Source organism: Phoenix dactylifera, chromosome 17 (genome assembly GCF_051530095.1).
Source record: "Phoenix dactylifera cultivar Ajwa chromosome 17, Ajwa_hap1_PhDact_Kaust_v1.1, whole genome shotgun sequence".
Taxonomy (NCBI): Eukaryota; Viridiplantae; Streptophyta; class Magnoliopsida; order Arecales; family Arecaceae; genus Phoenix; species Phoenix dactylifera.
In genome coordinates this window covers 15365141-15384421 of record NC_143206.1, presented here as the reverse complement: position 1 = coordinate 15384421, position 19281 = coordinate 15365141, and the positions used below count along the sequence as shown (strand labels likewise).

Below are 19281 nucleotides of genomic sequence, written 5' to 3'. Positions count from 1 at the left end.
AGCTCATCCTTCCCCGGCTTCACGGCGGCCCCCGGGTCCAATTTCCAGCAACACTAACTAAGCCGTCCACTTAGGTTTCTTTGTTCAAGCCTATACTCGCAAATCTTAAACCTCTTGTCTAAGAGATAATACTATCTAAGCTAACGCTTGACAGTTATCAAAAGTATAAAATTCCAAAATTTTGAATCTTGAGATATATATACATAATTAGTCTTCATATGAGATATGAATGCTTGTATTTATTTCCTTATTGGCGCCAAAGGCTTGCAAGTAAAACATATTTTGCCATCTATATCAGATTATCAGTTTTACAAATGCTATGCATAACCATACCTTCCTTTTAGCTTTCTTCCCTTTTTTTTCTTTGTACATATTGTTATATGTTGCACATAGAATCGTAAGCACATACTCTATATTTGTCTTTTTTTTTAAAAATATATATATTTTAAGTAATGAAATTAGGAAATGATGGAGAGGTTCAAAGCCAATCAATTGCCAACATTGTATTTTATACTGGCGTGCTATAACATACACCTTATTGCTATCTGTTTGTAAGAAAATATAAAATATATAAATAAATCTATCTTTATAAGAATAGTCATCCAAAGGATTGTAAATTTCGAGTTCTATAATCTAGCTAGCTGAAGTTATGTGTCATGAAGCTAATCAATGTCTACCTAATTTAACAAACAACAGATCTAAATCAGACCCATAACAGGCTGCCACATACGTATTGCACAAAGATCATGACCCCAAAACCTACCCTAGGATTCTCAAATTGGCAGTTGGGATTTTGTCCCTTCTCTCTAGCCCAGGGCCCGTCCATCTGTCCTACAACTCCATTCACACACCCCAAACTCGGACGAGCATCCATTAGAACTGCTTTATCTGACGTAGCTTTGGAAAAGGGCATCTAGAAAGAACTCAAGCAAAAAATGCAAGAACCAACTTGGTCGTCTCTGCCACCACCACTACGCCAAAGTTCTATTTTTCTTTTTTCTTTTCCCAAACTTCACTTGTACACCTGCCTTCCAAAAGGCTCCACTCACAATCTGAGCTCATGCCCCTCATTTCCTATGTCATCTTGCCTACTCTCTCTCTCTCTCTCATTCCACTAACCCCTTCACTTTGTGTCATTAAAGACACCCAGTCCAATAATCTAAACTGTTCTGCCCAAAAGTAACTACTTTGAACTCCCCACATTGGCTAAATAATCTTGGAATTCTAGTGTTATACATATGGGGTTTGTCAGGGGATGAGGTAATGTGCATTAAAAAGTACTAAAAGGTGACCATGGAAATGTGGATGTCTCCATCATAATGAGAGAGCTCATGTGGTTTTTCCACAGACACCTTCCTTCTCTCTCGGACTGGCTGGCCATTGGGTCCAAATTTGAGTCGCCCTATTTCCGTGCACGTGCTCGGAGCCGCCCCATGAAATGTGACCCAATTGCGTCCCAATCATGGCCGGCCGGCTCGGTCAGAGTGGGTGGGCCGGCCAATTATGGTGCGGGTCGCATTTGAGTAGGACCTGATTGTCGAGCCATTATTAAATTTTATGATTTCATTTGGTACTTGCCCTAATTCCGAATGAACATGGAAATGCGAGAGCCTAAGAATATGTTATTATTGCTAGACAATCTTATGGATCTACTTCGATGTAGATAGCTTTGATGTATGCTTGAGACAAATGCAAGAATTAAAATAGCAACCGTCCTAACAATTCTAAGGACTTCTAAGATAATAAATATATAAATCATGGTTATTATTCGATCATTATTCTTTTATGATGATTGCTGTAGAACATGAATATGTTGGCATGCATTTGATATTTTCATTAGTTGTCAAAATAAAATAAGATGATTATACTCAATTCCCTATGCTTGTTTAAACAAAAAGAAGTAAATATTCTATTTAGCAAATGATGGCACGGGCATAAAAGCATCTTCATGCTCTGTTATTTTTTCTTATTACAAAAATTAATGTAACGGGATTACTTTATATTTAAAAAAAACATAAAAATTGATTGAACCAACAATTACAGTTGTCATTTTATCATAATAGTAGATAATGATTTTGGATATGCTTTGTTATTTGGTGATATTGGTGTTATTCAAACTTTGAATTAAACGAAGAGTTACCATCGAATTCTCGAGGTGGTATCTATTATTCTTTTTATCTGATTATTTTGAACTCGAGGTAAAAATATATAACGATGCATGCGAAACAACATATTTGAGGTTCAAAGATCCAATAATATATAAAATTAGTCTGTGTTTAAGCAAACAATATCTGTTTACAGTTTATGTCATTAAAAAAATGAAAGAAGGGATGGAATCTCAAAAAGGGCGAATGTTGACAGAATTGGCCTAGGGCCCACAACAGAAGCAAAGGGAATCAAGCAATGTGATTTACTTAGTGCCCCACAAAGAATGCTTTGTACTTTTGTCAATGTTAGTTCATCCGCATCACTCCCTTTGCTTTATCTCCTTCAATGTAGGTTTAGGGTTAGCCAACAACTACTTGTAGATTTCTTAAGTCGGACTCGCTCAAGAACTCCCACAATTACAATTCCAAGAATCCTTACTTCCATACCCTCCATCCCACCAAACAAAACTAGTAACCAAACTCTGAAATCAATCAAACAAATAAACAAACAATAAAAAAAAAAAAACAATGTCCATTGCCCACATGCTAAATCAAGAGGTCATCGTCACGGGCATTATTATCTAATCTAAGAGACATGGTTTCCTAACAAGGTGTACAAAATTGTCCATCTCTTTGCAAAAACCTCTTTGAATCATCCCATATCTCAATAATGCCGCTCAAATTGTGCACTTAATAACACTCAGAAACCCAATATTAATTCCACATCGGTGTGGGAACGGTCTCTGATCTCAATCCCGGTGGTCGATCGTCCAATGCTGCACCGATCAACATTGGCGTCTCTGATGAATGAAGAACATTGACTTGTACACATCGTTGATACTAGGGACCCATGGGAGGTCTCACTGGTCTTCTTTGAGTTAACAAACTCTTTAGAACCATGTCAATATGAGATTCTCTTAGTCACGGAGCGAACGGTAGTTTGGAAGGTTGCATGGAGTGTTGTCAAGTTGGTCATGGATATTTTCGGTGCATGCATGAGGGTTTATATATACTGTTGTTCTTTTAACATGTATGTGCCAAACTAGTGATGCTTGGAGGCTTTTGGAGAGCTATGAATTGTTTTGCACCCCATCTAACGCTAGGTTCCGAGGCTTTTTGTTCGTTTCTAACCGTGATTCATGCAGGAGAAAATAGTTAAACGAGGAGTCGGTGTAAAGGACTACGTTCAGGTGGCTGAAAGCTTCGTGATGTGGCCTACTCAGCGACCACATCATAAGCTTGCTGGAGTTGCAGACGCAATCTATTACGGTCGGATGATGAGGCCTACTCACCGGCCACATCGATCACAAGCTAAGCTAGAGAGCAGACAAGATATCTATTACGGTTGGATGATGAGCATGCGTACAGCTATTTCTCGAGAGAGATGATAACTCCAAGGACCTGAGAGAAGGCTAATTAACTAGAAGAATCTGGACCCAACGTGAGAATTTGTTTTTCGTGCTGCTTTTCTCCTTTCCGGTTTCATTTTGATTTGCTTACGACGTGCATGGGTAAATGCTTTTCTCCTTTCCGATGCTCTCATTAACTTGAAAATTATCCACCATATATAATGAGTAAATGCATATCGAGTATCGTTCGACCTGCAGGATAAAGTTTATAATATTTTTTTTGGCAAGGAAATTTGACATAATATGGGCTGGGCTGCTGAGGTTCTATCTGGTATTTTCAAAAAAAAAAAAAAAAGCTGTTTGAGATTAGAAATTGATCTTTATTATTGTTGTTGCCACCGCTACCGTTATTATTATTATTATCATGGGTGCAACCGCTAGGCTACTACCAAGTTTGCAATAATATATCAAGCAAATTTTTAACAGTAAAATATGTGCTTCTATTGTAGGAGAAAGAGGTATATTTCTTAAAAGCGAGGTGCATTCATAATTTTAAAGCACCTTTATGCATGTATATTTTGTCTTCTCGAACGGTGCATTACGTTCTCCCACATGACATACCCAATGTAGTTTTTTTTTTTATATATAAGAGAAAAGGAAAAATGCTCGATGTAGTTAATGTTTGTGATTCAAGGGTTAATCCTTCACGGTAGGGCTGCCACCTGACTCTTGTTTACTTGAGCTTGCTGGTCATGAACTTTTTTGAAGCCTCTTTGTAGACAACATATCGATTGCTAGCCCATTGGCTCGTATGTCAAACAGTGTGAACGTGCTTAAGTACCTTATGCCTTGATCCTAGAACTATCTCCACCACCCCCAAATATTTTTGGACTTGAATTTCAGACCTAAGCTCGACCAGATTATTCTCCAGGTAGGGTCAAATTCGGATGCAAAGTTGGCCCGGCCTGACAGGCCCTGAGCAAGCCCAAGCCCATTTCTAGCCCGAACCGAGAAACTTCTGCATATTTCCTTTTAAAAAACTGCTGGACAATACGAGCCCAGCCCCATTGCCTCAAGAGGTGCAGTTCTACCTTCTCATGCTTGACCCATATTAACACAAGTAGCTGGTGTGGCCTTTGTACTTTTACCCAAAATCATGATCTCATCTTTGGGAACAACTTGAAGCATATATTGACCGCAAGCTCATAGTTGGATTTCACACCACCTTTCTTTTATTTCGTCTGTTTAAATTTGAACTTATTAATGTTTGAAATCGAAAACTCGTCAAGTTGAAGCATGAAGGCTGGTTGGATCTCGCACTTCCTGGAGCAATTATTTGCTGGACAGCAGATGAATAATATCATGGACATGCGCAGGCTTCAGCATCATTCCGTTGTAGTCTAGTTGGTTAGGATACTCGGCTCTCACCCGAGAGACCCGGGTTCGATTCCCGGCAACGGAACTTTTTTAAAAAATTTTGACCGTCACATTTTCCCCACTTTTAAATCTGGTACAGTAAATCCTATCCATAATAATTGCAATCATGGAAGCTGAGATCATTTTGACCATCACATTTTCCCCCCTTTTAAATCTGGTACAGTAAATCCTATTTATAATAATCGCAATCATGGAAGCTGAGCCATAAGTTTCCCAAGCAAGTCACGGTTCATTTCATAAAAAATGCCTTGGACTCTGCAACGTGCTGAGAAAGGTTTCTCTACGACAAATGGGGGCTTGGATAAGCTCCATCCACCCCTGCGGCAAGAGATATTCTGTTCGTTCGCTTCGACCTATCCTTGTCGTCTTCATCGTTAGACTTTTCATAATTCAAAGTTGCCGGCGGAAATATTATATACAATACGGCAAAGAGGATTAATAACTTGGGAAGAAAGCAATTTCCATCGTTTTTGGAATGTGTGGGGATGGTTCCTTCCCCGTCTCCCTCATCTTTATTTATACGAGTGGGGAGAATAGAAGAATTAAAAGAAAAAAAGAGGGGGCGAGAGAGAGAGAGAGAGAGAGAGAGAGAGAGAGGAAATGGCAGAGCTATTCCGGAAACAGGCGAAGAATTATGCGGAGGCACGCCCGGGTTATCCCGCGGAGCTATTCCAGTTCATTGCGTCCAAGACTCCCAACCACGATCTCGCATGGGATGTCGGCACCGGAAGCGGACAGGCTGCCGTATCCGTAAGTCTCTCTCTCTCTCTCTAATTCATTGCATCATAGGTTTAATTGGTATTGGGTTATTTGGATCTCCGCAATTTGATCTTGTTTTCCCCAATTCGAGCTCCTCTCTCTTTCTAATTGACAGGATTGAGATTTGACTAAATTTTCATATGGATCCAAGCGTTCGATGCAAAAATGCTTTCGGTGACACAAAAGTCTCGCATACTACGTCTAGGTTTTCATTGGAGGCGTGGGATTGCAAATTGGATACCACCGACCCAATCAGACCCCGTTTAGCCTTTTCTATTGATTTTTTTGCATGATTTATGAATTGTTTTAATTTTGTATCATGACGTAATTGTTTTTGTCCATTTGAGTTTTGTCGGCTTATTTGATGAATTAATTATTTCCCGTTGAACATTATGGATGATCAAATCATTTCTAAAAGATCTTGTTTGGCCCAGCACATTTAGGCTTGATCGGGCTCAATTGATTGGACTTTGGCCCGGATGCTGGTCATATATTTAAACCTGGTCTCACCTTAGGCCCAAAACTTTTTTGGCCCACCAGATTGGGTTGGGGTTTGGTTTACAGGTCCATCAAATTGATCGTGCATTGTTGGATCGAGCTTGGGTTGAAAAGCTTGAGCAACCCGATTCAATCGCAATGTGAATTCTATTCCATAAATTTGCTTGCCTCTTAATATAAGTATATAGCCCAGCCAAACTTGGTCCAACCCCTGCCCTGGCCAAGTCAATGCAGTCCAACCTAATTTGGCTCACAAAAATTATTTTTGGCTTCGAAATTGTGAGGCGCTTTGGGTTCGAGCTATGTTGTTTAGGCTCCAAGACTGATAATTCATCAGGCATTTACCATTTGCATCATCTGATGACATTACTATGGTATATTTTGGCACTAATATGAGATCTAAAGTATTTAAAAGAACATAAATAAATAAATTCATCACCAAATCCTTTCAAAGTCTTGCACTAGAGATGAGCTTCTAGTATTCTTCTCTTTAAAACAAAGATTGGTGGAGCTCAATCCACATCAAATGCTCAAAGAAACCATTTCAACAATAGAATACTGATGTAACAAAACAGGAGCCGCTCCAAAGTGGCTTCGGACTTCCTTAAGTAAACAGTATCTCTCCAAAGCACAATCAAAGCGGGAAAACATTTGTCATGCTTTTATGCATTTCGTCTCTTATCAATATCTTCATAGATCATTACAAATAATCTCAAAAGTTAACTTCCATATGAATTAGGGAGATGTTTCATGCTCATCTAACACAAAATCAACAACTTGTAATGCTTGAAGAATACCATACTCAAGATGCATATTTATAAGCACACTGGTCTCACGAGTCTCTTTCCTCAGCTAGCCAAGATCTACAAGAGCGTGGTGGGCTCGGACACGAGCAGAGAACAACTAGCCTTCGCGCCCGAGCTCCCCAACGTCCGGTACGTACAAACTCCCGCCACCATCTCCCTCCCTGATCTCCAACGTGACGTGGCGGCACCATCCACCGTCGATCTCATCACCGTGGCCCAGGCCGTCCACTGGTTCCACCTCCCCACCTTCTACGCCCAGGCCCGCCACCTCCTCCGCGGGCCCCACGGCGTCCTCGCCGCGTGGTGCTACACCGTGCCCCGGGTGGACCCGCCGGTGGACTCCGTGTTCTCGCGCCTGTACACCGAGTCCGGCCCCTTCTGGGCCCCGCAGCGCCGGACGGTGGATGACGAGCTCCGGAGCATCGATTTCCCGTTCGATCCGGTGGAGGGGGAGGCGCACACCGGGCCGTTTGAGTTCATGGAGGAGAGGGAGATGGATTTGGAGACGTATCTGACGTACATCAGGTCGTGGTCGGCGTATCAGACGGCCAGGGAGAAGGCGGTGGAGCTGTTGAGTGATGGGGTGGTGACTGATTTGGAGAGGGCTTGGGGTGGAGATGGGAAGGTTGTTAAGCTCGTCCGGTATCCTATTTTTCTTAGGATTGGAAAGGTGAGAACTTATTAGTATCTCCTTCACCAATAATTCAGCTGTTTTCTTTTCTTCTTTTTTTTTTGGTGGTTGTTTGCACCAGAGACTTCAAGCAATACAATTGCTGGATTTATTGTATACTGATGCTAGTGGGAATGCCCATTTCATCTAAAGGAGGGCAATGGCTAGGTGCAGCCGCATGTGTTAGTTTCCTCAGGGGTCTGTGTCGAATGGAGATAAAACTTGTAGGGAATTAAGAGGAAATGGATGTGTCGTATGGAGCATGTTTATGAAATTAACCTGCAAGCTTGGTTTATATATAAGATTATATAGCCGTTGTTCACTTCTTGCTTAGTGCAATCTATCCAAAATTTGATTTTTGTTGTGCAAAAGATTCTAGATCAGTGTGCTGATATTGTATTTCTTGGATCATTACCATTGGATGCTTTGATACTTTTCCTTTTCTTTTTCTTCTAAAAAGTTTGAGAGAAGTGCTACGTGCCTTTTAGGTTTATAGTGTACCTTTTGTGTTGCTACAATTTATTGGTGTAGATCGATCCACTTCCTTATAAGACCCCATCGGAACTAGAATCCATTCTCCTATCAAAAAAAAAAAAAGGGGTGAAATAGGCCGGCAACTCAAAAAGAATCAAATAAAATTTTTTTTGGATCTTCCTCAATATTTTGGTTATTCATGGAATATGAGAAATAGATGAAGAATCATACATTTTTTGAAAATATCGAAGTACTTTTTGGGAATCATGATCAGAATTTCATCTGAATTCAAATACTACGTATTGAAAGGTCAATTAATGATACAAAAATTTTGAAGAAAAACTTACGATGAATACATATTTATAAAATATTATTCAATTCATCCAATTCTATCGTCTCTGAGAATTAAATTGCTTGTCGAGTCAACCTTCCATTCAATCCATACCTCCTGAAAAATGCCCGTCTGAAAACCAATGTGAAGACTTTCCTATCCATATCTCCTATCCGCCTCTCCCTCTCTTAAGACTCCTTGTCCACTCCCACTTCGCTCTTTCTACAAGACAGGTTTCTTTTGGCTTTCATGTACCTTATAAACCAGACTACCCATATTTCCACCACTCCCACCTCTGCAAATTCTCCCTCCCAATACCATCCAAAGCTCCTCAATCAAATTGTGTGGACAAAACTTCCATTAACCATGAATTCAGAGATTCCAAGCCTCCAAATCCTCCCATTCCAAGCTTCTTTGATCATGAATGGAAAAAGGTTCCCACAATAAAAAAGCTACTATTAATTCAATTCCTCCATGTTAGACAATTGAAGCTAGGGGTTCAACGAATCCCGAACAATTCTCCAAACAAGGTTCCACATGTCATGGCCAATGTGGTGGTAGCAAATTAAGTAGGGAATGTTGTTAACCAAAAAAATTAAGTAGGGAATGTTCCCCATAAAGGGGTCATTATCAAAGTGAAGCCATGCATGGAGTTTAATGCTGTCGGCTATATGTTGGTTCCAGCCACTCAATCTTGCATTGGACATAAAAGCTACGTGAGCCCAAGACATCAACCTAGTTGGATTTCCAGGCTAGCTAATTCCGATGCCCATTTTGGTTACACCAAAAAGAAATACTTTTAATATTCTCTATCATAGACATGAATAACCTGTTATATTCAGTTACGTTTCACTTGGTTAGTTTGATGGATTGCTTCTTGTTTTCAGGCTGTCACTATTACTTCGTTATTTATATATAAATTTGAGCTGCTTCTTTTGCACGAAAAAAAAAAAAAAAGTGGGGGGCACTATGACACGATGCCTGATTCGAAATTAGTGCCGATTCCGAAGTAGCAAATGTTGCCCATCTGTATCGGCTCTGAATCCAATCGATTACAATAGTTGAGTCACCTTCCAAATAGATGCTACCTGCGTCTAGGAGCGGCCCAATATATTTGGGGGTCTAAGGTCATTTTGTCTTTAAGGCCTTTTCTGCAGTGGGTCAGTTTAAGACGAGCTCACATGGGGGCTTTTTTTCTTTTCATTTTGTCTCTGAGGTCTTTCTTACGGTAGGTCTTCTTTAAGCCGAGGCCTTAGGCGACCGCCTAAGTCGCCTAAGGGTAGGATCGGCCCTGCCTACGTCCAATGCAACGAACATGAAGTTGTGGTTCCTAATCACAAAGCCCACTTTCTTCCTGCCTCCGCCATCCAAGACACTACCATCGAAGTTGATCTTGAGGAAGTTAGATGGTGGGGGCGTGCGACAATAACGCTTAATCTTGAACATATCTAAATTGCTAGGAGATCAGTACGTAGATCTTTCATCCTGTTTTTCATGAGAGGAATGTTTCCACTTGCACGGTCGTACCAAAATTTTCAGAAATGCACATGAAAAAGTTTTGCACCATATACTCTCTAGCGTATGAAGACCACTTGATGGTCCGGCATAGCATCAACCATGTACCGCAGGATCCGTAACGTGCAAGTGATGACAATGTGTATTTTCTGAAGAGCGCACACACAGGATCAACTTGTAGCGTGTCAAACATGGAACTTAGCCGTCTACGTAACACGTTATCAAGACATGCGTAGTTAAACATGTGCATGGAAGAGAGCAGCAGTAGGTTGGCTTTAGCAAGCTACGTATGTCTTCTTGTTCTTCTTGTTTTTTAAAGGTGAATGGGGGTTTTGTTGTTGTTGAGATGGAAACAACCCCACCATATATAGGGTGGTAGGGATGTACGGACGGTCAGTATGGGTCGAGTTTTTCCCCAACCTTCCATGACAGGAGGGGTCTTGTCATCTTCCCAATTTTAAGGGTGAGATGAGGACACTTTAAATCTCATCCATTTTGGGAATGGGCAGGTCCACGTCCATCGCCAACCGATCACCATGCTCTTGGTGGGAGATAGCTGCAAGAATTCAAGCCAGAAAATGTGCCGCCTTGCTTGCAGCCAAAAGATTTGAGGGTCATGATAAAAGGCAAATGGTAGGATAGCGTTCCCATGCCTCTCTAAAAGAAATACCAGGATGAAATTTAAGGTTTTCATGTCCAATTATATGGTCATCCTGCAATATCTGTAGAACGACACGCTACATGAAGTAGATCGGCTGCGCCGGTTTAAAATCGAGAACAAACACCAAACAAAAAACAAAAAAAAATATTAAAATATTGAACCACATAAAAAGACTCTCCCTTATGCGTCGCCAAGAAGGACGACTCTCATTCTCTCTTTTCTCACGCCATGCTAAAGGAGACGCTAAAGATCCCTTTAAATAGAGCATCATATGGTGAGATGTTTGATTCCTACTCAAATTCAAAAACCAACATCTACTAAAAGATAAGACTAGGTCACTGTTTTAGAAGAAATAACTAAGTAGAGTAAAACTAGAAATAGAATCCTAAAGTCATTAAAACTAATGACCAACTAAATAAGAATTGTAATAGTATTAGGACTTGGCAATGACTCTTAGCAATATAATGTCAAGACCGGCGGCCGGCCCATGTGGAACAGGTCTAAGTTTTGGTCTTGGCATTGATTGCCCCATCTATATGGAATTCTTCCTCTAGTTTGGAGGTAAGATCTAATTTAATGTAAACAATTTCATCCAATCGCTATGGACATGCAGATCTACTTGTCGATCGTATGGCCTCGATCGTATCAACTTCAAGTTCTTATGCTTCTAGTTTGCATCAATTCAATCATTTGACCTATTAACCTACAATATACTTGGTCATGAAAAGCCTAGCCTTTGGACCACAATGAGCCCTTTTGCTTCCGACCTCCCTCATGGGCGGTCACCTCGAAGAGAAGGGGGGAGGGAGCATAGGACCAAACATGCATGTGGTGCACTTCTATTCGACGGCCACTAGAGGAAGAAATCGTTGGTTGGACCAAGTCACAAAGAAAAAAAGAAAGAGAAGGGAAAATTAATGGGGCAATACAGGTCCACTGCAGGGCTATGGACCTGGTCCAAGCAATAATTTTTTCACTAGAGGGCAGGAGGATTCAAGTTTCCAAGAAAGTAGGTGAAATTTGTTTGGAGTGTCACTATCAAAAGCTAAATTACACGCATCAACTAATCATGGCAAATTCGCATTCCAGTGATTGTTTTGTTGAATGCGGACATATGTTTAGTCTCACATTGATTATTCTCTGGATAGATCTTGAATACTTATATAGGATCAAGAAATCCAAAAAATATCTTTCAACTAGCCTTTTTGGATGAGGTCCTGAATTGTTACAAATGGTATCAGAGCTTAGGTTTAAGATCATTGGAGATCGTGACAGAATCATATCAGAGTTTAAGGTTTAAGACCACTAGGGACCATGGCATAAGTGGTATTAGAGCTTAGGTTAAAGATCATTAGAAATTGTGATAGAATGGTATTGAGCCTAAATTTTAGATCACTAAGAATTGTGACAGAAATGTATTATAGCTTGAGGTTATGATCAATAGGGACATGATAAATGTGGCAGAAATAAATTCAGTGCTTAAGTGTAAGATCACTAGGCATTATGATAAAATATATGTATTGGCTTTGGTATAAAATAAGTTCTTTAAATTCAGTGTTTATTGGGTTTGGTATAAGATAAGCACCAAAGGACTTGATGATTTATCATCTCTGATCATGATAAGAGAAATTAGACCTAAGGTAAGTGTAGGAAGGTTAACTATGGCATACCGATTATACCGTATCATGTTTTTATATTGTTTAAATGATTTGAAAGTTCAAACTTGATAGGTGTTTAGATTTGATAGCACTTTCAGTTTTGCTGCTAATTATTATAGTGAAATTTGTATATGAATTTTTCATAGTATTGGAGTGAGCTAAGAAAGATTTTTTGTAGTATTATCAAGCAATGGTCTTCAAGGTTGAATTTGTATATGGATTAATTTGGAATTGGCATTTTTGGATATTGCAAATAAGTATATTTTCTATTGATGTATTTGATTTTATTTTTAAGGCCATAGATTATGCATATTGGTGGAAAATTCTAGTAACTTGAATTTTTATATTTAGATTGGGCTACTAGATCTTTCTCAAAATTATTGGAGACTATTAGATGTATTAATTTAAACTTAAGTTTATTTTTATGATTTGAGTAGAGATCTTTTATTATTGTTGATGAAGCCACTAATAAAATGTCATATTGAGTAGAGATGCTTACATAAGTTATTGCATGTAGCATTGCAGATAGATATTACAAATTTTGGTGAAGAAGATTTGGAGATTAATAGAGATAATTTCTACTCATAGTGATATTAGCACAGAGTCTTCTGACTTGTTGAAATTTGGAGTAAATCCTTTTGAAAGAAAGATCAATCTAGATTGTCTAATTAAATTACCAAGGGAATCTAGGGTTAATTTACTTTAAATTAAACCTAGATAATGGATCAATCTAGATTGTCTAATTAAATTACCAAGGGAATCTAGGGTTAATTTACTTTAAATTAAACCTAGATAATGGATTCTAAATAGGTTGAAGATATCATGTAGTGACCATAAACTTAACTAATGGCCTAAGGGTTAGTTATCATAAGTATGCTCTACATAAATTGAGGACAAAAAAATCTAGAGGTTCTGCTCTAGTTCTACTTGAAAATTTGAAATTTGGATTTTCTTAGTTCCAATGCAAAGTAATATTTTGGTCAAAAATTATTTAACAGTCTTAGAGTATTTGTTGGATTAGATCAGAGTGTGGAGTAGAAGTATGGTGGTTTGAGTTATTTTGAAATCGGTTAGAACAATAATACTTCGACCCAAAAGGTATTATGATAGATGACCTGAGTTGGAAAAGGAGAATATAGTGATTCTTTGCCTATTGGAGGTAGTTATGCAATTTTTATGTAAGTGTCCCATCGCATGTTTATGATCTTAAGATATAAGAATCATTATTAAGTCCCTTATTTGCACATGATGACACTACATGTGTCATGCTCCATCTCCTCGGGGCACGTGAGGCACCCAGTGCCCACGTAGGGGGAACCGCGGGGCTCCCCTGCCAAATATTATCTGGTTTATCCCTCCTCGGTTTTGTTTCCCACCGAAAATGTTGCTGTAGGATTTGGAGATACCCGCCTCATATGCTCAGGCTCTGAAACGAGTCTTTTCGATTTGGAACTATTGGGCCTCACATCCTTTCTACTATCGGACAAGAGCCGTCATCGGCTTTAATACCAAATGTTACACCCCCACCTCCTCGGGGCACGTGAGACACCCAGTGCTCATGTGGGGGCCACATAAAGGGGGAACACGGAGCTCTCCTGCCAGATATTGTCTAGTTCCGGAGCCCGCACACGCGCACACATCCTGCTCAGACCCCTCTTCGGTTTTGTTTTCCACCTAAAACGCGTCTGCAGGAAAACTCATTCCAGAGCCTGGATATATGAGGCCCGCCTCATATATCCAGGCTCTGGAATGAGTTTTTCTGATGTGGAACTATTGGGCATCACAACATGCTATTACAATCCTTGGTTAAGTAATAGCTGTGTTATCACACCACATAACGAAATTACATAATAACTTTATAATCCTACTACTCTAGAGTGCACTCGGTGACGGTTGGAAAGCACAAATTTCTGAACTAATCGATTATATTTACAGTTCGAAACGTGGATATTCATCTGCTCCTTTTAATTACATTTTATCAAAAATGTTAAAAAATAATAATTAGATATCTTCCTTGTAATTAAGAACATTGAAATAGGTATGTGTCACAAAGGCATTCCCCCAACAATATTACCTGATCTGCTTTTAATTTTTTGTTTATTCAAATAAAGCAGTTTACAATGAAATCTTATCTCCAGCATTTCCAATCATTTTCTTCTTTAATGTTAGAAGATGCTGTGTGTTGTTGATCTCATTATTAGTTAATTTTCTATAGGAATGTTAGCTTGAAGTGCAACTAAATACCTTTGTGCACTGTGTGCGTCGCATATCTTCGTTGTTTGTGGTACATTGCATAGAATATTACATAGAATTTGAACAAGATTGTAAATAATAACGATTAGGATTCTTCTAAATACATGATAGGCCACATAAAGTGCCAAAATAACAACAGTAACTACTAATTAGACCCCCTTACTAGGAATTAATTAAGGTGATTGAAAGAGGTACGTAAGCGGCAAACAGACACTCCCTCTTATGTTCATGCACAAGCTGCTCATAATTTGTCCGACATTATTCCTCTTAGATAGTCTCTCATGAGCATCTCCAGCTATACAAATTATATTCTACCTACCTTTGTATCACAAAAGTTAGCAAGCATATCTGGCACCTTTGGTTTTTTTATTCTCTAAGTTCATTTTGTCGATGGTTCTCCACATGAGTTGTAGCTAAAACACTACACCATGAGCCTCACATAATTCCATTGTTTTATAAGTTACAGCATAATGTAGGGCTTGCATAGCAAAAGTTAGCATGTGTCATGACACGGCATGCATGTAATTGTGAATCAAGCATTCATCTTCGTTAATTCGTGCAAATTGGCGCCGGCAAAATCGCATGCGTTAGTGGATACTAAATATTTAAAATAGATGTCAATGATATATTTTTGCTGGTTTCATTTTGATTCTAGATTAACTGACCTAGGTCACCGACTTAGAAATGAGGAGAAACAAGCAATTAACACTGAGGGCATACTTGTTTGGAATGAGAATGGAAATAAGTGACTTTCATTACAGCCATTTAGTTGACAAAATTACATTTCTATTTCGATTCTAAAGGGAATGCCCCAATCTTCCAAGATCCGACTCTCTTTAGTATTCAAAACTCAGTCCAATTCTGATTTCAATTACAGTTATGAAACAAATACGTCGGAAAATATGGCTATTCCGACTCTCATTCAAATTCATTCCGATTTTGATTCAGGTCACGAACCAAATGCACCCTGAATGGAATATGAGTCCTCGAACGGATCGCAGCTTAGGGTGGTTGGCCTTTTGATATCTTTGTCCATTTGTTTCCTTTTGATATCTTTGTCCATTTGTTTTCCACATGCCTGAGGCCCTAAAACCGTGACAAATTAAATCAAAGGAGAAGAGGGAGGGTGGCAGAAGTGGCGACCGACCCTCCAAGACGGCAGTGTACATGGAGTGGGGGCACATAAATTTTTGCAGAGGAATTTAAGGGGACGACACCGACCAACAACCCTTGGTTTGGCTTTTGGGGCACAGCCATTGAGCCAGGGCTAGCTTTAGAGAACGGTGCACCTCGGCTCCTTTAAGGGGGGGCTGCACCAAACTTCCCCTTGGTTGGCCCCAGTCTTCACTTGTACCCTGCTATATTTGCGGAGAAAAGATAGGGAACAAGAATGTGATGATGATTTGTACTTGTGCATTAGTTTAACAAGAACTTAAAGGAATTAAATAGAAATGAAATCCAAAATTCCTCCCTATCTTTAGTAATCTATCACTTAACTTTTAATTGATTTTTGAAGTTCCTCGGGTACTTTGTTTGAAGGAATCTTTAAGTACATATCTTTTGGCGTGTTACATTTTTCTGAAGGCAAAAAGCTGGAAAGAGGAAGCATAATGGTAAATTTGTCTATCTATTTTATTAAGAGGAGATGACGCAGATCATGGTGGGAAGAAGTCCAATGATTAGAGGCAAAGCCTTGTGCACGAGAAAAAAAAAAAAAAAAAAAGCAAGAAAACCTATTATTTAGCTATCTTGTTATCATTCCTAAGCAATATGGTCTTAACTTTGATGATCCACCTCTTAGCTTTTAAAATTTTTTGGTTTCCTCGGTAAATATCTTTTGATGCATTATATTTTATAAGAACAAAAGGTGGAAGGAGGAAGCATCTCTGTCAATTTCGTAATCTATTTCATAAAGCGGAGATGGTCCAGATCGCGATCAGAAGAAATCCAATGGCGAGAGTCAAAACTTTGTGCATGAAAGCCAAGATGAGAACTTATTATCTAATCTTGGTTGACCTACCTAGAAATTTCAAGTATTGGATAAAAATATGAGAGTTTTTAGATAATTTTGAGAAATGCAAGACTCAGTAATAAATGTTACACAATTGCAACAACAATATATACATGATATGCAGGAAAGCAACTGGACAAGTTTGGGTTTCAGCTTCATTAGAAATAATACTGCAACGATTAGCACATAAACAGCATAGGGGTATGTCATTTTCGAGCCATGTCGTTACTTAACTGGCTTCCGACATGTAGCCAAAATTTCGCTCAATAGCTCCATCTTAGACTTTTATGAGCACGTTTTGTGACAAAGCATCCCATGTTAGCACTCTTTTTAGAAAATGAAAAATGGAAAAAATGATATTTTTTTTAATTTTTGATGAAAATCAAGCAGTTAATATGCTTATCGACTTTATATCCCTAGCTTTAGGAAATAATCGTATCAATCGATCAATTCAGGAATTGCATTTGGTAGATAGAAGCGTAAATTAGCCGAGCCACAAGATTCAAGTAAGAGCGGAAAAAAGAGCATACAATGCATATATGGAATCTTAGAAACTGTCTAAGAAAGGGGAACAAAAAGCCAAAAAAAAGAGACAAGGTTTAGAAGGTTATGATACCCACATATTAAAATCAACACATAACTATCAAGTGAGGTTGCATTCAAAAGCATGGCACATGGAGGGCCCATTTACTCAAGGGATTAGGGTATCTTTTCCATGTACATAAGAGCCAAATAAAGTGTACACTGTTGGCTGTGCAAGGTTTGTTGTTTGATTACATTCTTATCCTAAATGGATCAAACCAAAAAAAAAAAAAGAATAATAAAGGTATAAAAACAAATAGAGGGATGTCACCATCTTGACTTTGTTGACTGAGCTTCTTCTACTGGCATAATGAATCATTAGCTCCTTCTCTTGCCCTAGTTTCTAGGATGCTGTTAGCAACTTAATAATTAAAGGAAGAGCCATGCAAGAGACCAAATGGTTTTAGTGCTTTTCTTGTGGGCTAAAGCAAGGTTAGGCTGGTTCCCATTATTTTGTTAGAGAGTGGGTACACATGATAAAGGGTCGGATTCCCATGGGGCGTTTTGTCCTTTCATTGCTGAATATTTGGATCAGAGCATAAACTGTGGTTGAATGTATTATTGTAGAAATTAATAGCCCTCCTCCATGGTGAAGGAATTTAGACCCCATTCATCATTGTGAAACCAAATTAGAATACATTGCTCTATATGATGTTATTTTATTCCAAGGTGGAAGAGATCAGCATCTCATGGTAACACTCAAAAAGTCTCTCAGAGCCTCAGAAATGCCAAGCTTTCTTCTGGAATGTTTGGTTGGTTATTTATATTTGTATAGGGCTAATAATGCAATTGTTGAGTACTTGAACAGATGGGCAAGTTGTTCAACTGTTGAGAACCTTTTGGTAATAACCGTTGTGTACTGTATTTCTCAAATTACACTGCTTATGTTAAGGAGGGATGTCATCGGAATGGATACCTAAATGTTTTATTTGTCTACAAACCAATAAAATGTTTTTAATCATAATTAGATAGAGATGATTTTTGTGATAGTTTTAAAAAATTAAAAATTATTTGGTTTTGATTTTGATTTCCATGATGGTTATAGTGGATTCTCTTATCTAAATCCGATTCAAAACCAAAACGGACACCAAACATACTTGATAATGAATATCTTTAATACTATTTGTATTTAGTATAAATCTAAATTAGAAACTCCATAAAATAATAGTGAAGATGACTCATATGTTGATGGGGTAATATGTAGATTTTTTTTTGGTATTAGTAAAATTGTAGACGTTGATTAAATTGTTGTAAATTATATTATAAATTATTTTATTAATTGAGCTGGTTTTTTCTATATTTTTTCCCTTCTTTTAGGTATAATAAGTTCGGAAATTGGCGAAGGTGAAATGAAAGATTAGATTATTCGCCCATTTTTTTACTAAAAAATTTATCTTTATGTTTTCTTTGATATAGTAGATTTATTTTTAAGCTGGATTATTGTATTTGTTGGATGGTTGTATTATTATTTTTGAATATATTTACTGGTTGAATTTGTATGAACTATATTATAAAATTTATGGATGATGACTTTAATTTAGTTATTGATATATGAAAATTTTGAAATAAATAAAAAATATCAGCAGTTTTTATTTTTTGGTTTTAATTTCAGCTTTGTAATTTTTTTCAGTAGTAGTTATGATTTGATAACTTTTAGATTTAGTTTTAATTTTTTTACTATTCATAATTGACAACCCTAATGTTGAGCAAAAACACCGATAATTTTTTGGTTTCTTTTGAGGAACGCCATGGTTTCATTTGGATTCGAGACATGATTTCGTAATATAATAATATTTTTTTCTGTGGTTAAGCTGAAGGTTTCATCACCGCCTGTTCCATGGTAGAAACCAAATTTACCATGGGAAGAAGTGAGGGAGACATACAAACAAGAGCGGCTGTCAAGTCTTAAAAGCAGCACTACGTAGTTTTAGTTTTAGTTTTTTTTTTTTTGGTTTTCTTTTTATTATTATTATGTTCTATCAGTTCGCCGGCTTCTGGAATCTTAACAAATACTAATAAAAATAAATATAAAAATAACTTATAAAATTTTTGTATGAGAATTTTGGATAAAAAAGAGTGCTCATTCTCTTAGTTGGTAAAGGTCACTAAGTGTTTATATCAGCGACCTTG

The 19281-nt window shown here is 38.1% G+C and overlaps 1 protein-coding gene and 1 non-coding gene across 2 annotated transcripts; both read left to right on the top strand.

Annotated features, from left to right (window-relative positions):
- Window positions 1-4885: 4885 nt before the first annotated feature.
- On the top strand, window positions 4886-4958 carry TRNAE-CUC (transfer RNA glutamic acid (anticodon CUC)). The gene has a single exon. It is a non-coding gene; the product is annotated as a tRNA-Glu (tRNA).
- A 443-nt stretch (window positions 4959-5401) lies between these two features.
- Window positions 5402-7988, top strand: LOC103709659 (S-adenosyl-L-methionine-dependent methyltransferases superfamily protein). Its single transcript, XM_039132927.2, has 2 exons — window positions 5402-5683; window positions 7043-7988. The coding sequence occupies exons 1-2, from the start codon at window positions 5534-5536 to the stop codon at window positions 7679-7681; spliced, it is 789 nt and encodes a 262-aa protein (XP_038988855.1). The 5' UTR covers window positions 5402-5533; the 3' UTR covers window positions 7682-7988.
- Window positions 7989-19281: the final 11293 nt, after the last annotated feature.